The 16,292-nt window shown below is 39.4% G+C and overlaps 1 protein-coding gene across 1 annotated transcript; it reads right to left on the bottom strand.

Moving 5' to 3' along the window:
- Positions 1-1,302: 1,302 nt before the first annotated feature.
- LOC140543089 (myosin heavy chain, fast skeletal muscle-like) lies at positions 1,303-13,255 on the bottom strand. The gene is made up of 39 exons (XM_072666103.1): positions 13,055-13,255; positions 11,631-11,774; positions 11,392-11,548; positions 11,207-11,234; positions 10,703-10,811; positions 10,519-10,611; positions 10,345-10,408; positions 9,970-10,068; positions 9,786-9,889; positions 9,559-9,697; positions 9,110-9,228; positions 8,865-9,014; positions 8,607-8,777; positions 8,206-8,512; positions 8,024-8,097; positions 7,814-7,901; positions 7,599-7,716; positions 7,384-7,507; positions 6,787-6,923; positions 6,412-6,667; positions 6,089-6,331; positions 5,793-5,969; positions 5,557-5,702; positions 5,361-5,451; positions 4,885-5,274; positions 4,549-4,675; positions 4,344-4,462; positions 4,046-4,242; positions 3,770-3,953; positions 3,519-3,684; positions 3,307-3,431; positions 2,915-3,223; positions 2,628-2,831; positions 2,421-2,546; positions 2,169-2,339; positions 1,994-2,098; positions 1,819-1,914; positions 1,561-1,692; positions 1,303-1,323 (listed from the first exon to the last, which is right to left on the bottom strand). Exons 1-39 carry the CDS (start codon positions 13,253-13,255, stop codon positions 1,303-1,305), a joined length of 5,811 nt encoding a protein of 1,936 aa, XP_072522204.1.
- Between the last annotated feature and the right edge of the window lie 3,037 nt (positions 13,256-16,292).

The raw sequence follows: 16,292 nt of genomic DNA, 5'->3' as shown, positions 1-16,292 counted from the left end.
AGTTAAAGCACTAGGCTACTGATGACAGGGTTGTGGGTTTGATACTCTGGCTCATCAAGGTGCCACTGTTGGGCTCTTGAACAAGACCATTAACACTTTCTGCTCCCCGGGCACCACAGCGATGGCTGCCCACCCCTCCAGGCATGAGTGCTGACTGTCCACTGTGTGTCCTTGCTGATTACTGTGCATATCTGGTATATGGTACAAATGGGTTAATGGTGGTTATTATGGATGTCTTGGTCTTTGTAAGCACTGTGGACAAGTGAGTGATGCCCTGCCTCATAAAATACATTCTAATGAAGATTTACAGATTTGGAATATATATATATAATTGATCTGATTAGGCATGTCATGCCTGCAATATATGCTGTAACTGGATCTCCCTTCCCCAAATTTGGTCCCTCCCTATATCACATGGCCCCCAGGCTGAGAAGGTGAGGATGAGGGCTTCTCATCATTTTCTTGAATTGCTCAACAGGTCAGGTTTAGCCTTTAGGTCATAACCTTTTAAATTGATTTGTTTGTTCGATTTTGTATTTGTCAATGAAATTCATTGCAAATAAATTCAAATACAGTAAAAGTTTTGTATGCAGTCTGACAGTGTCATTTGCAATTAAGGCATTTAGCAACTTACACAAGTGCTTCACTGTTTACTCAAATACCCATAGCTAGTTTGTATAGACTAGGATCCAAAGATAACTTGCTTAGCTGCTTAGATACTTCTAAATACAAACGTTAGTATAGAGACCATAATACTCAACACTACACTTTGCCCAAGTACTCTCCAAGTACTGTCATCTTTCCACTAATTGAAGAGGCATTTAGCTGGTGTTTTTTAATTGAATTGTTTTATCGACTTTGTATTTATCAATACTAAACACATGAAATTTATGAAAAAAATCAAATACAGTACAAGTAAGATTTGTGTGCAGTCTGACAATGCCATCTTATTTAGAAGTCTTTTATTTGATGTTTGACTTCAAGTGATACACCTAGAATCCTAATTGTTGTTTTTCTATCAAACCACTCCTTTGTTGTGGAAATATGAAACACTGATTTTTATCAACTTGTAATCAATCACTTTTTATATGTTATTGAAGGAGTTACGTTATGTGGATTAGTACATCTACTGTGAACACTTACATGACTGCATGCTCTTTCTGAATTTTGTGCAATACAAAAAATACAAACAACTGATGGTTTTTCCTGCAGTTTTATTGAACTGAAATTGTGAAATTGGACATTGAACAAGAAATGGATATTATATCTTTGCTTGTTAGTGTCTGGTATGGTCTTCATCCATTATTCTGCCACCTCCTTGCCCTGAAACACAAGTATCCTTTATTAGCAAAACTCTAAATCTTATAAAGTCTATTGTGGTTTTTAATGACATCTTGAGCTAAGAGTGATTTGATAAAGTTATCTAACTGAATTAGAACAACAAGTGGAGAAGAACAAGGAATTATTTTAACTTAAAACTAACCATGTTAAAACATGTATTACTGTGATGTTAATTAAAATTCCACTGTTGGAATACATTTTTGACCAAGTAAAATGTACCTTTCCAGCATCGCGGCTCTTGACTCTCAGCTTGTTGACCTGGGATTCAGCGATGTCAGCACGCTCCTGAGCCTCCTCCATTTCATGCTGCACCTTCCTGTACCTGGACAGGTGAGTGTTGGCCTGCTCCTCCTGTGAGTAAAAAACATCACCTATTTTAGTGTTTTTAGTATAGTACAGTATCTGCATGTTCATCTGTGTATTTGTGTCATGTATTGTAATGCACCACATGAAGCAGATTATACGATGCACACTTACAGCTTCCTCAGCCTGTCTCTTATATGCCTTTACTTTGAGCTGAAGCTTATCCACCAGATCCTGCAGTCTATTCACATTCTTCTTGTCTTCCTCAGTCTGAAAAGGATGTTCTAATTTAAGGGTTTACTTTATGTAAAATTATTCTTAAAGCCAGTCTGTTTTTATATTTCTGTACCTGGTAGGTGAGCTCTTTCACTCTCCTCTCATATTTACGAACTCCTTTAACAGCATCGGCACCACGTCTCTGCTCAGCTTCAACCTCTGTCTCCAGCTCACGCACCTAGAACAAATCTGAATTAGTGAAGGTCACAAAATCACAGGTTCTTTAATGCGCTGTTGATAGAACATACCCTAGACTCAAGTTTCTGGAGCTGTTTCTTTCCACCCTTCATGGCAAGGTTCTCAGCCTCATCCAGGCGATGCTGCAGATCTTTGACGGTAACCTCAAGGTTCTTCTTCATCCTTTCCAGATGAGCACTGGTGTCCTGTTCTTTCTTCAGCTCCTCTGCCATCATGGCAGCCTAAAGAATGAGCCAGGAAGTGGGTTTAGTGTTGTCATTGTGAATCACATAGGCAGAAGATCTATGTAGTTAAACACTCACATCAGTAATGGCCTTCTTAGCCTTCTCTTCAGCATTTCTGGCTTCCTGGACTGTATCATCCACCTCACCTTGGACCTGAACCAGATCAGCCTCAAGCTTCTTCTTGGTGTTGATTAGACTGGTATTCTGTAGAAAAAGAAAACAGTATTTAATCATTTGAAGATGATTATAAAAGTAAATGTAAGGTTCTAAGATTGTTGAACGTACCTGAGAGTGCAGCAGTGCCACACGTTCACTGACATCCACCAGCTCCTGTTCAGCCACTTTGCGGCCTCTCTCTGTCTGTTCCAGTGCAGATCTCAGCTCCTCAATCTCGGCCAGCATCAGGTTATTCCTGCGCTCCACCATGGCAACCTGCTCCTTCATGTCTTCCTGTCCTCTAACAGCATCGTCAAGGTGCAGTTGGGCATCCTGATGTGAAAGTAAAAAAGGTTTTCTGAATGTTTTCCTCCACAAAGTTTCTAAATGATTGCAAGAAGATCTTGGAGGTTTACCTTGAGCTGTCCTTGGACGTTTCTGAGCTGTTTCTGGGCCTCAGCAGCCTGACGGTTGGCATGGCTCAGCTGAATTTCCATCTCGTTAAGATCTCCCTCCATTTTCTTCTTGACTCTGAGGGCATCGTTCCTGCTCCTGACCTCAGAGTCCAGAGTGCTCTGCATGGACTCAATAACTCTCTGGCTGTTCCTCTTGATTTGCTCCATCTCCTCATCCTTCTCAGCCAGCTTCCTGTCAATCTCACCCTTTACTTGGTTGAGCTCCAGCTGGACACGAAGAATCTTGGACTCCTCATGTTCAAGTGTGCCCTGAAGAATTGTGTAAAATATTGGTAAATTGCAAATTCAGATTCCTGCAACTTAAACTCATTAAGGTTATGTGTAAACTTCACCTCAGCTTCCTCAAGAGCTGTCTGGATTTCTGATTTCTCCGTCTCCACTGTCTTCTTTGCCTTCTCCAGTTCATGGATGGTCTTTCCAGTCTCACCAATCTGTTCAGTCAGATCAGAGATCTCCTCTGCAGAAGTAAGAGGAATATGTTTCTTATTTAAGATCTACCAAGCTCTAGAGATAATCTTTCTATGTTCATTTCTGAGGTACATACGCTGCAAATTCTTGTTCTCTCTCTTGAGGGTCTCCAACTGGTCAAGAGCTTCCTCATATGAGTTCTTCATCTTAAAGAGCTCAGTGCTGAGAGAGCGAGCCTCTTTCTGAGCTCCTTCCAGTTCAGCCTGACCTTCTTCATACTTCTGCTTCCATTCTGCCAGCACCTGAAAATGACAAGTAGAATTAAATGTCAATTTTAACATGTTGATGGTTAATGATGATTTGGCAAGTGATCACCATAATGATCACCTTGTCAAAGTTCCTTTGCTTCTTGTCAAGGTTTGCAGCTAATGCATTGGCTCTCTCAACATCAATCATGAGGTCCTCCACTTCACCCTGCAGTCTCTGCTTGGTCTTCTCCAGAGAGGCACACTTGGAGTTCACAGCTTCAATAGATTCCTCAGCATCCTGTAGACGCTGGGCAAGCTTTTTCCTGAGAAAGTCAAGTTGTGTAATGTTACATTTTGATTTATTTTAAATTTGTATCATATGTCTATCTGTTATTACTGTCCATATTTCACTTACTTGGACTCCTCAAGCTCCTCAGTACGCTGGATGGCATCGGTCTCGTATTTGCTTCTCCACTGAGCCACCTCACTGTTGGCCTTGGACATTCCACGCTGAAGCTCACCCTTGGCCTCCTGCTCCTCCTCAAACTGCTCTCTGAGCAGGTCACAGTCATGACGAGCTGATTGTACAGCATGAGCCAGGGCGTTCTTCGCCTAAAATTTAGCACCCATTTTTTTTCAGTAATTAATTTATGAAATTGGGTGCTTGGGTGTTAAAGTTGGGTCAAATTGGCAATATTGCATTTTAATAGTACCTTAACTTCCTCCTCAATTTGTCTCTTGAGTTCCTCAATCTGCTGTGTGTAAGCTTGTTTTCCTCTGGTCAGCTGAGAAACAAGTGCTTCCTTCTCCTCCAGCTGACGGCCAAATTCCCCTTGGAAAAGGTTTGAGCAGGTTAGTTGAGAAATGACAGATTGCCCTGAATTATTTCCCCTCTTTAGTTATTGTGGCTCTAATTACCATTCTCAGTCTGAAGTCGTGCTCTTTGTGCACTGATGTCATTCAGTTGACGGACGTGTTCATCACTTTTAGCTTTGAGTTCACTCAGCTGGTCCTCAAGAGTACGACACATCTTCTCTAGATTTGCCTATGTGTGTACATGAAATGAAGAAACACAGTGACACCTTACATTAATGAGCTTTTCATTCAAAAATGTTGCGGTGTGTCCCATATGCTTTATGTTGTGCAATACTTCAGACACATTCCATCAAACCTGGTTTTGCATAGATGTGGATAAAACAGGTCATTTCCATTTTAGAAAGTTGAGCTTTTCACCCCAATGTCAAATAAACACACCTTTGCTTTTGCCACAGCCTCCATGTTGCTGGACAGGTCATCTATCTCCATCTTATATTCACTCTTCTCTTTCTCCAGCTTCTGTTTGACCCTCTGAAGGTTGTCGATCTGCTCTCCAAGCTCAGCAACACTGTCAGCTTGTTTCTTGCGGAGAGCAGCAGCTGTGGCTTCATGCTGCAGAGTGGATTCTTCTAGATCACGGCGCAGCTTCTGGAACTCAGCCTCACGCTTCTTATTCATCTCAATCTGAGCTGCAGTGGCACCACCAGCCTCCTCGAGCCTCTCACTGATCTCTTCAAGTTCCCTGGAGAGATCAGCTCTCTGCTTCTCAACTTTAGCCCGAGCTGCACGCTCAGCCTCAATTTCCTCCTCCAGCTCCTCAATACGAGCCTAAAAAATATATATATTGATTGTCATCCTGATCAATCTTATTGATTGTGAGTATAAGTATACTGTTTTCTGCAGAGTTCATTTACCTGGAGTTCCTTAATCTTCTTCTGAAGCTGAGCACCCAACGTCTGTTCATCCTCAATTTTGCTCAGAAGTTGGCTAGTTTCAAAGTCCTTCCTGTTTGAAAAATGCATCAGGAAAACAATTTAGCATTTGTCAGTGACTGGAGTCTAAAAATACTGACAAATTCATTTGTAGTCTACACTCTTTGGTGATACATACTTCTTGATCTTTTCCTCAGACTGCTGCTTGTCATTTTCCAGATCCATTATGGACTCCTGGGCGAGTTTCAAGTCACCCTCAAGCTTCCTCTTGGCTCTCTCAAGGTCCATACGGAGTTTCTTCTCTTGCTCCAGTGAACCTTCAAGCTGTAATTTATGAAAACCATGAGCTGCATTTTTAAACAAAGGGACGTAACTGTCCATTATTACACTTATTTTATTTTAGTTAGATCTTACATCATCCACTTGTTGTTCAAGCTTTGTCTTGGATTTGGTCAGAGTGTTGACTTTGTCTTCCTCTGCTTGAAGATCATCCAGAGTCTGCTGGTGTGCTTCTTGGAGAGACTTCTTCTCCTTGGTGAGCTTGGCAATGCTCTCATCCTGAGAGGCCATTTCCTCAGTCAAGTTCTTCACCTGTGTAAAGACATTTTTTTAAACATTAGTGCCAAATGGTGTATCTGTTTATATTACTCCCTGAATATTTGAAATATTAAATTAAATGTGAATTTATTTTTTATATAATAAATATTAACCTTGTTCTCAGTGGCATGTTTCTCCTTCTCCACTTTAGCCAAGGTGAGCTCCAGATCATCAATATCCTTCTTCAGCTCAGAGCACTCATCCTCCAGTTTCCTCTTCTTGGCGGTCAGCTCAGCATTGATTTCCTCCTCATCCTCCAGTCTCTCATTTGTCTCTTTGAGTTTGGCTTCAAGCTGGATCTTACTCTTGATGAGCCCCTCACACCTTTCCTCAGCATCTGAGAGGTTCTCAGATTCCTGTAAATGTAATGATTTTAGTACCAGTGAACATTATCCAACATGCTTCAAAGTTTTACAACTTAACATTAAATTCTTACAGATGTAACTTGCAGTTGCAGGTCATTTTTCTCCTGAAGAAGTGACACCATCTTCTCCTCAAGATCTTTCTTCTTGGCCAGTGCCTTTGCCAGATCCTCCTTCATTTTCTCATAATTCTCCTTCATGGCAGCCATTTCTTTCTCTGTCTCTGCACTCTTCAGCAGAGGCTTGATCTTGAAGTACAGCTTCATCCATGGCCAGTGTTTCACATTCATGAATGAGCGGATGTTGTACTGAATGGAATAGATGGACTCTCTGCAATTGAAAATGACCCAGTTATGCATACATCTTATTTAGAGCTACGTCTGTTTTATTTTAGTTTGTAGCAATTCCATTTAAAGGGTTTCTGCATGTTTGCCTCAATCCAAATATACCTCCTCTCCATCATCTTGACAAACTCTCTCCTCATAAGGTAGCCACGGCAAAGAGCTTGAGTCATGGTCACCAGAGATGCCAATTTCTCATCTCGCATCTCCTCAAGTGTACCCAGCAGACCAGCTTTGAAGAACACCTATGTACAGATAACATGAAAATATTCAGGGTGAATTATGTGAGCGGTGGGAGCGGAGCGAGGCGTGGATTTTTACAAAGCTGTTTTCTCTTGCTCCAATATCGCGCCAGTGTAACATGTGATTTTGGCCCATAATGCAATTTCTTCCAAAATGATTATGTCTAGTCAATATGCTGAATTTTGCCTGATCTTTTGTTTTATATGTCTTATTGCGTTGATCTGAGTGGAAAGCATTTCTCTACCAGTTGTACCATGTATGTCTATGTATGTAACAAACAAACATTAATTTAATTACTTTGATTAATTTGAATATGAAAGGGGCCCTGTTGTTTTTATGTTGGTTTTTAGTAGCTTTATACAGAAGCTTTTTTACAGAAGATTTTACAATTTATTTCTTAACAAGGACATGATTAGTCTTTCTTGCAGATTTTTTATAACTAGTATTAATGGAAGCACTTACTTTGGTGTGCCCAAACTTGTACTGGGTGTGGTCCACATCAATGGAGCCCAAGAGTTTCTCTGAGGCTTTCTTGTTGTCAATGAACTGCCCCTCTGGGATAACACTGGCATTCAATACTTTGTATCTGAATGAAGAAGATTTATAATCGTTTTTTAGTTTAGCAGTAATTATTACATTTGTTTTAGAGTTTTAAATAATAAGATTAAGAAAATGACCTTTGCTTAAAGTCAGCGTAGAGGATTCTGCTGGGGAAGCCCTTTCTGCAGATTCTGATACCCTCCAGCACACCATTACACCTCAGCTGGTGGATAACCAAGAAGTTCTCCATCAGACCTGGAGGAGCAAGATTATGTTAGTATTTATAGTTGTATAGTTTTAAGTTTAAAAAGTCTTCCTAGTTCACAAAAAATACACTTTGGAAAGTGCCTACCTGGAGTCTTGGACTCATTTGGAATCAAGCAGCGCACAAAGTGAGGGTGAGTGCTCCTCAAGTTGGACATGAGCTTTCCTAGATTCTCCTGTGCAGTTTTATTTTACACCAGTTTAGCTACATTTGCACATTGTGATTTTTATTGTCAGCACATACAGCTCATATACATTCATGTTTTTCTAATAATATGAAATTCTCATGAAATCTTACCCTGAACAATGCAGATACCGTCTGGAAAGAACCACCCTTCTTTTTGCCAGCCTTCTTGCCTTTGCCGCCAGCATCTGTAGATAATTAATATAATCCACCATTATGAAAGTATCATTGGTACTGCAGTGTTATCCTGATGTGTATGTCTAAAGTTTACTATCAGATATAATTTTGTACCTTACCATCAGCACCTGCATGAGTTAAATACAGTAAGGACAGCAGTTTGTTTGCTGATTTCTGGTACAGCTGCACAACAGAGTCATTCAGGGGGTCCTTGTTCTTGTCCAACCAGCCAGAAATGTTGTAATCCACAGTGCCGGCGTAGTGCACCAGAGAGAAGTGAGCTTCTGCTTTACCCTTGGCTGGTTTTGGCTTTTGGAAAGCATTAGTTTTGCCAAGATGCTGGTCGTGCAGCTTGTTCTTGAAGGATGTGTCTGTTGCCTTGGGGAACATGCACTCCTCTTCCAGGATGGAGAAGATGCCCATTGGCTGATGGTGACAGACTGTTATTAGTGCCAGTAAAAGCAACATTGCATTGTTTATTGTTTTTTTTGAAGGTTGTCGTTGATTCTACACAACTTACCTTCTCAATCAGCTCAATGCAAGCGGCCAAGTCCATACCAAAGTCAATGAACTCCCAGTCAATTCCCTCTTTCTTGTACTCCTCTTGTTCCAGCACAAACATGTGGTGGTTGAAGAACTGTTGCAGTTTCTCATTTGTGAAGTTAATGCAGAGCTGCTCCAAGCTGTTGAACTGTTACAGCAGATCAATATATTAGACATTTGCAGAACTGGAGAATAAGGTTTATCAGAATTTAAGAATTTAAGAGCAAATACTTACATCAAAGATCTCAAATCCAGCGATGTCCAGCACACCAATGAAGAACTGCCTTGGCTGCTTTGTGTCCAACATCTCATTGATACGCACGACCATCCACAAGAACATTTTCTCATAGATAGATTTACAAAGAGCCATGACAGAATTGTTCACCTGTAGAGTCCAAAAATATGCTTTGGTCCTGTGTTGATTTTTTTTTTTCAATTCAAAGTCTTATTTGTTTTGTCAGTTACACAATGTCTCATTACCTGAGGTACAGTCTGGCCTTTGGTCACATACTCATTTCCGACCTTCACTCTGGGGTAGCACAGAGCTTTCAGCATGTCAGCAGAGTTCAGACCCAAGAGGTAGGCGATTTTATCAGCCACTGAAAAAAAGTGACGGTTAGTATTTAAAAATGGAGCTTTCTATTGTGCTTCAAAATATACCCACCTAAATTGTGTGATATAGTTACACTTTTTAAATTGAATTGATGCACCTCAATTGTTCAATTGCCATGATTCATAAATGGTAATTCTCATTACAGTAGAGGTACTCAAGGGGAATTGTATTGTTTGAGTTTGCTATTGGTATTGATTGACTTTTGCCTGCACTACTATGATTTTTTTGCAGTATGAAATTAAGAAGTGTGTATAAATAATGTTAAAAACACATTATCAGGACATAAATTCTTGATTGACCTAAATAACATGTTTACCCTCAGTGCCATCAGGCTCAGCCTGCTCCTCTCTCTGCTTCTGCTTGAACTTCATATTGCCATGATGCACCACAGCACCAGTCAGCTTGTAGATGTTGATTTTCTCATCAGCGGTGAAGCCCAGGATGTCAATAGCAGTCTGGATTTGGTGAAACAGTGGATAGACCGTTGAAGATGAGACACATATTTAATAATGCCTATATGAAGTTTAGTGAACTTGTGCTTACATCTGTGGCAATGAACTCCTCCACATCATTGATGCTCTTGACTGTGATTTCACCCTGGCTGATCATATGGTAGTCATAGGGGTTGGTGGTGATGAGCAGTGCCTCTGTGTGGAAGAAATAGTAAAATCAATCTTTCGAAAATTACGCCTAACATGAAAAAGACTAAGACTTTTATATTCCATACCAAGCAGCTCTGGCTTGTGTCCAGTCATGAGCTGGTAGAAGATGTGGTAGCTCCTCTCAGCAGACAGCTGGAAAGTGACTCTTGACTTTTCCAGTAGATCTGTTGATACATTGTTAATTTTAATTAGATGCAGCATTTTGTTAATGCTTTGTGTGTGACTTAAAATGGTTTAGAAAAAAGACTGTGACACTGAAACGTCTCTTCTGTGAAGGTTCCACATCGATTGGATGTCTGCCATGTGTATTTTCATTGCAAATTCCCATTTAGATTTGCAGAAATCTGATGTTTATCTCCATGTTTTACAAGTAACTGGGAAGTCACATTATGATGTACAGAACTACATAACATTCTTCACCTGTACTGAATGAAACTTACATGTTTCAATATCAGCTGAGGCCAGTTTGCCAGTTTGCCCAAAATGAATTCTGATGAATTTACCCTGGAAATCCAAAAGGATGTTTAGATTAATTATTTATTCTTTTGTTGTGCGTTTTTGTTACACTTGCTGAGAGTAAATCTGGGGATCTAACAGTATTTGTTTGTACTCACAAAACGAGAGGAGTTGTCATTTCTGATGGTCTTGGCATTACCATAAGCCTCCAGCAGGGGGTTGGCTGCAATGATTTGGTCCTCCAGTGAACCCTAGAGATCACAGCACATATTTTAATGAGGAGTTCTCACACAAGTGCTTCCTTGTAATCTTCCTTGAAATCCTGTTTGTCTTTTCATTTACCTGCATTTTGCCAGGAACAGGCTCTGCCTTCTTCCCACTCACTGCAACTGTTGCAAAGTACTGGATGACACGTTTGGTGTTAACAGTCTTTCCTGCACCAGATTCTCCACTGGGGATATAACGAGATTTAACAACCAGTGATTAACATTGTTGCCTGAAGTAAAGTCTTACTTACTTTGCCCTTTCTTACTCTTTTCAGGGATTTTTTTCAAACATTAATTGAAAGTTTATTTTATCTTTCACATAATTGAATAAACTATCACATGACCAATTTGAACTTTTTGTAATTATCAGAAAAATCAGCATAATTAGAAAAGAAAATTAGAAAGGGACTTGGAATGTTTAGCAAGACAATACGGAGTGAAACCTCAGTAGTTTTTGACCAATAATGTTTTTAGAAACCTTTAAGTGACTGAATTAGCCTTTGAATATTTAAAATGAGGATGCATCAATCAAGAATACAACAATAACAAAGCTTTCATAGTGTTATATGTCTGCACTTACGTAATCAGGATGGACTGGTTCTCACGATCTAAAAGAAATTATAGCACGTTATTCCTTATACTCCATTGTTACAGTATAAGAGTGCAGAAACACTTTGTCAGAATGGTTTCAGTCGTACTTTGCTTCTCTTACATCAATTGATCTGTGAATATTGTTTTTCCATTTAAAAACAAATGGCATCATACCTGTGAGCATGAACTGATAGGCATTATCAGAGATGGAGAAGATGTGGGGTGGGGCTTCAATTCTCTTCTTGCCTCTGTATCCAGTTACAACAACTGCGTCATACACTGGGAGCCACTTGTAGGGGTTCACAGTGACGCAGAACAACCCTGAGTAGGTCTGAAGATGTGAACAGAAGGTTATCATGGAGTAACCTCTCATTTATAAACAGTCTTATTCAGTCTTTCAGTTTTAAACTTACGTAGATCATCCATGCTGCGTAACGCTCTTTGAGGTTATATAGCACACAAGGCTCGTTGAGGTGGGTCATCATGGCCATGTCCTCAATTTTGTCAAATTTGGGAGGGTTCATGGGAAAGATTTCGTCTTCCTTAACTGTGAGGGTCTGTGAAGTGAGAAGGATTGTAGTATTACACAAAAGTCACCTGAACACAGTTTACATCAAGTTTATGTAGGTATATGGAGTTTGCAGCAGTGTGCAGTACATACATGTTAGAAGTAATAGATTAAGATTAAGTGGCTTATTTCATATTCAAGTATTGTATATTAAAATATGTACGTAATCAAAAACTTTCTGTGGCCTCACATTGTATATGAAGGTTTTATGAACTTCTTAAATAATTACTTTGAATAAGTATTAATTATATTATTATTATTATTATTATTATTGTTAATAATAATAATAATTATTATTATAATAATACATTTTTATTAAATAATTTAAATGTGTAATGATAAAGTAATTTATAATGTTTTTTTGTTTAAAATAAAAGACTAAAGCTTCAGAATGAGGAGTGCAACCAATTGCAATTGTCAGGTCTGCGTCGCCACGCCCACCCCGAGGGCGGACCCGAGCCGCGGTCCACAGGCTTCAAGTTCAAGGACTTTTATGTTGACAGCATGTGCATGTTCATCTGTATCACGTCTTGATTTGGGCCACCTGAGAGCTGGGGTATAAAGGGAGCAAACACTATCTTCTCGTTGCCGAGAATTGTTCTTGCCACGCCGAGCTGTATGTTGGCTTCAGGTTACGAGGATTCTAGGTGTGTTTATGGTGTTCGCTAGAGTACACTCTTTAAGAGCCGGTTCATGTTCTGGGGAAGTTCGCTTCCTGGCTTATCGGTTTGTCGCCTGTGGGATACGGCGTCCGATTCCCTCAAGTTCGAGTGTTGTAAGTTCAGTCATGCCTGACGAGTGCGGTTTTGTTTTACTGGTCTTGCCAGTGGTTTTACGTTCTACTCTTCCTCCCTTCTGTTGGTTTGCCCCATCTTGCTTTGCTCCCTGGCTACCTACCAGCCTCAGGTGGCTTTCAGGTTCAGCCCACGTTGTTTTGTCACGTTTGTCTTGTTTATCCTTTATCACTGATTATTGCTGCACTCTTGTGTTTTCCCCTGTTTAATTTAATAAATCATGCATTGCACCGTCCCTGCGAGTGTTCACCCGTCAATGTCTAGCCTAGCCAGCATGACAGCAAAGAATTATTACTGCCTCTGTATGACTACAGTTTACTCACAAGTGCACTTATTTATTCAGCAAATTAAATAAATTAACTAAAATCAAATTGTTGAGAAAATGTAACTAGTGTACATCTCATATTTTAATCAGTTTCATTCATAAACCACAGAATATGGTGAACAACAATCTCATAATTCATGTTTCACTTACTTTTCCGCACAGAGTTTGAACAGTGGCTTTACCGCCCTCTTTACTCTTCAGTGTACCCTTCAGGTACATCTCAGCAGGCTCGCACACAAAGAAGGCTGTTTTAGCATCAAAAGGTTTGTTCTGAGCCTCAATCCTCTCCCTGTCTGGCTTGCGGAGGTAGATGGCCGCTGGGCCAAAACACTCCATCTCTCCATCCCCCATGATGACGTTTTACTGTGAAGTTAGATGTTTGTCATTTCTGTTGCAAATTCACATTGGCATGCTTCATGAATGACTTATTTTGTAGTGAACTGCAGCTCTCTGGATCTCCTGGCATTTTTCAATGTTATCTCTTTTTCTTCTAGTTTGGTTGAATCTTATATAGGCTAGTGACATGTAGAAGAAGTTACTTCGCACAAGTTACCTTTTTTCCCAAGTATAGGAAAGTGGTTGGCAGTTGTTTGGCAGTTGAATCTTAAAGATGAAAACAAGACAAGTAGTTAAGAAATGATTGAAGATCAGAATAAAATACATTATAAATACTAATAAGTGATTAGTTTTATGAGAATGTTTCTACGAAAATATATCAAGTAATTAACATCATGTACTCACCTATGCAGGGTGCCTGGGGTAGCCTCAGTGCTTGGGGGAGCCTCTTATATAGCCCCATTAACATTCACTCAGCAGAAAGTTCAGGCTATGTTTGGTCATGGATTCTTGCTTGATGGATTTCCTCCATAAGTGGCAATGATGAGGGCATGCTCATGTATCATACTTTAAAGTACTGGCGTTCTGTATTAGGCTCATTTCAGTAAACCTAATTTCTATACAGAACTTTTCTAACAAGGCTATAATCTTGAAAATCAGGCCTTTTTTGAACAGTTTTGATCAGTATTTTTTTAAACTTTTGGGGGGCTCATAAAAGTCAGAAAAGAGGATACACACTAATTAATAATATTGTTTCAAATAATGGGCATGATTAATCCCTTCAGTGTCAGCACATATCCTAATGTACTGTGTAAAAGCCATGTGGACATGCAAATGGTCCATATTTTTCTTCCAGTTTTATTTTTAAATTTGCATGCTAGCCCATTTAAAAGGATTCTAGGGTTAGAAGAAGAGTCCTCTTTTTAATGAGCTGTGTGATCTCACTGGTGTTCTGTTGCAGGGTCAGTGCAACCTTTTTAGGTTATAAATAAATAAATTGGCCGTCACTCTATCCTGAACTTTTATTACCTAGTTATCTGTCAATTCATCTGTATTTAAGTTTTGGCCAAAACAATTTTTAAAAGATGATTTTCATACCAGAGTATAACACTTATTTCCAAATGAAATACAATATGTCTTTGGCAGACCATTACTAGGCAGTGAAAGTTCAGAGACAATTGCTTGTGATGAACTGGAATTATAAATTGAAATTGTGAAATGCAATATCTTATGAGTATAATATTCTCATTAGGAATTAAAGCAGATATACAAGCCAGATGCTGTCAGAGGTTGAGAATTTTAGTCCATTTCTGAAGGCAGTATAAAAGAGTTTAGCCAGACCCCCTAAGAGCTCCTCGGTTGCTTGAGAAGGACAGTCTCTGAAGTAAGTCTCTGACCATAACAACCCCATTTTGCACATTTGTCTGTATTGTAGGCTGTTTATCTGTATGGTGATTTAAATGTACATGGGGACCAGTCAATGTAAGAGACTCAAATATGGACAGTTGTTATAATCTGTAATTGTTCATTTATTCACAGTAATTGACAGACAGTGTAAGATAGCAATAGGCATCGCGACTCACATTGCGCAGGGTGTGACATTCGCCCTTCATCTCTATGCAATAACACTTACCTCGTTTATTTTCCTCGTTTATGGTCATGGAATCAAATAGCATTGTACCCTTTACCATGTACTGTCTGCTGTTCTTGTTGGATGAATTTGTGTTGTAATAAACAGATGACATTATGGTTAAATTGCTTGCTTTAATTGATGCTTAAATCATAAACATAGTTCATCATTTGACTTTTTTGATTGTTGGCAATTAAAACTCTTTATCTTCACCTACCAGAATGAATAGACATATTAAATCTTCGCAACTCTTGGCTGTGATGAATTTAATTTAGTACTTATCATCATTCCATTATCAATACCAACCATTGTTGATGATTTTGGGGGGAGTGGTGGCTTAGCAGTTAAAGCACTAGGCTACTGATGACAGGGTTGTGGGTTTGATACTCTGGCTCATCAAGGTGCCACTGTTGGGCTCTTGAACAAGACCATTAACACTTTCTGCTCCCCGGGCACCACAGCGATGGCTGCCCACCCCTCCAGGCATGAGTGCTGACTGTCCACTGTGTGTCCTTGCTGATTACTGTGCATATCTGGTATATGGTACAAATGGGTTAATGGTGGTTATTATGGATGTCTTGGTCTTTGTAAGCACTGTGGACAAGTGAGTGATGCCCTGCCTCATAAAATACATTCTAATGAAGATTTACAGATTTGGAATATATATATATAATTGATCTGATTAGGCATGTCATGCCTGCAATATATGCTGTAACTGGATCTCCCTTCCCCAAATTTGGTCCCTCCCTATATCACATGGCCCCCAGGCTGAGAAGGTGAGGATGAGGGCTTCTCATCATTTTCTTGAATTGCTCAACAGGTCAGGTTTAGCCTTTAGGTCATAACCTTTTAAATTGATTTGTTTGTTCGATTTTGTATTTGTCAATGAAATTCATTGCAAATAAATTCAAATACAGTAAAAGTTTTGTATGCAGTCTGACAGTGTCATTTGCAATTAAGGCATTTAGCAACTTACACAAGTGCTTCACTGTTTACTCAAATACCCATAGCTAGTTTGTATAGACTAGGATCCAAAGATAACTTGCTTAGATGCTTAGATACTTCTAAATACAAACGTTAGTATAGAGACCATAATACTCAACACTACACTTTGCCCAAGTACTCTCCAAGTACTGTCATCTTTCCACTAATTGAAGAGGCATTTAGCTGGTGTTTTTTAATTGAATTGTTTTATCGACTTTGTATTTATCAATACTAAACACATGAAATTTATGAAAAAAATCAAATACAGTACAAGTAAGATTTGTGTGCAGTCTGACAATGCCATCTTATTTAGAAGTCTTTTATTTGATGTTTGACTTCAAGTGATACACCTAGAATCCTAATTGTTGTTTTTCTATCAAACCACTCCTTTGTTGTGGAAATATGAAACACTGATTTTTATCAACTTGTAATCAATCA

The sequence above is a fragment of the Salminus brasiliensis genome, chromosome 21 (genome assembly GCF_030463535.1).
Source record: "Salminus brasiliensis chromosome 21, fSalBra1.hap2, whole genome shotgun sequence".
In the NCBI taxonomy this organism is placed as follows: domain Eukaryota; kingdom Metazoa; phylum Chordata; class Actinopteri; order Characiformes; family Bryconidae; genus Salminus; species Salminus brasiliensis.
The sequence above is the reverse complement of the archived record's forward strand: the minus strand, read 5'-3'. Positions and strand labels throughout refer to the sequence as shown.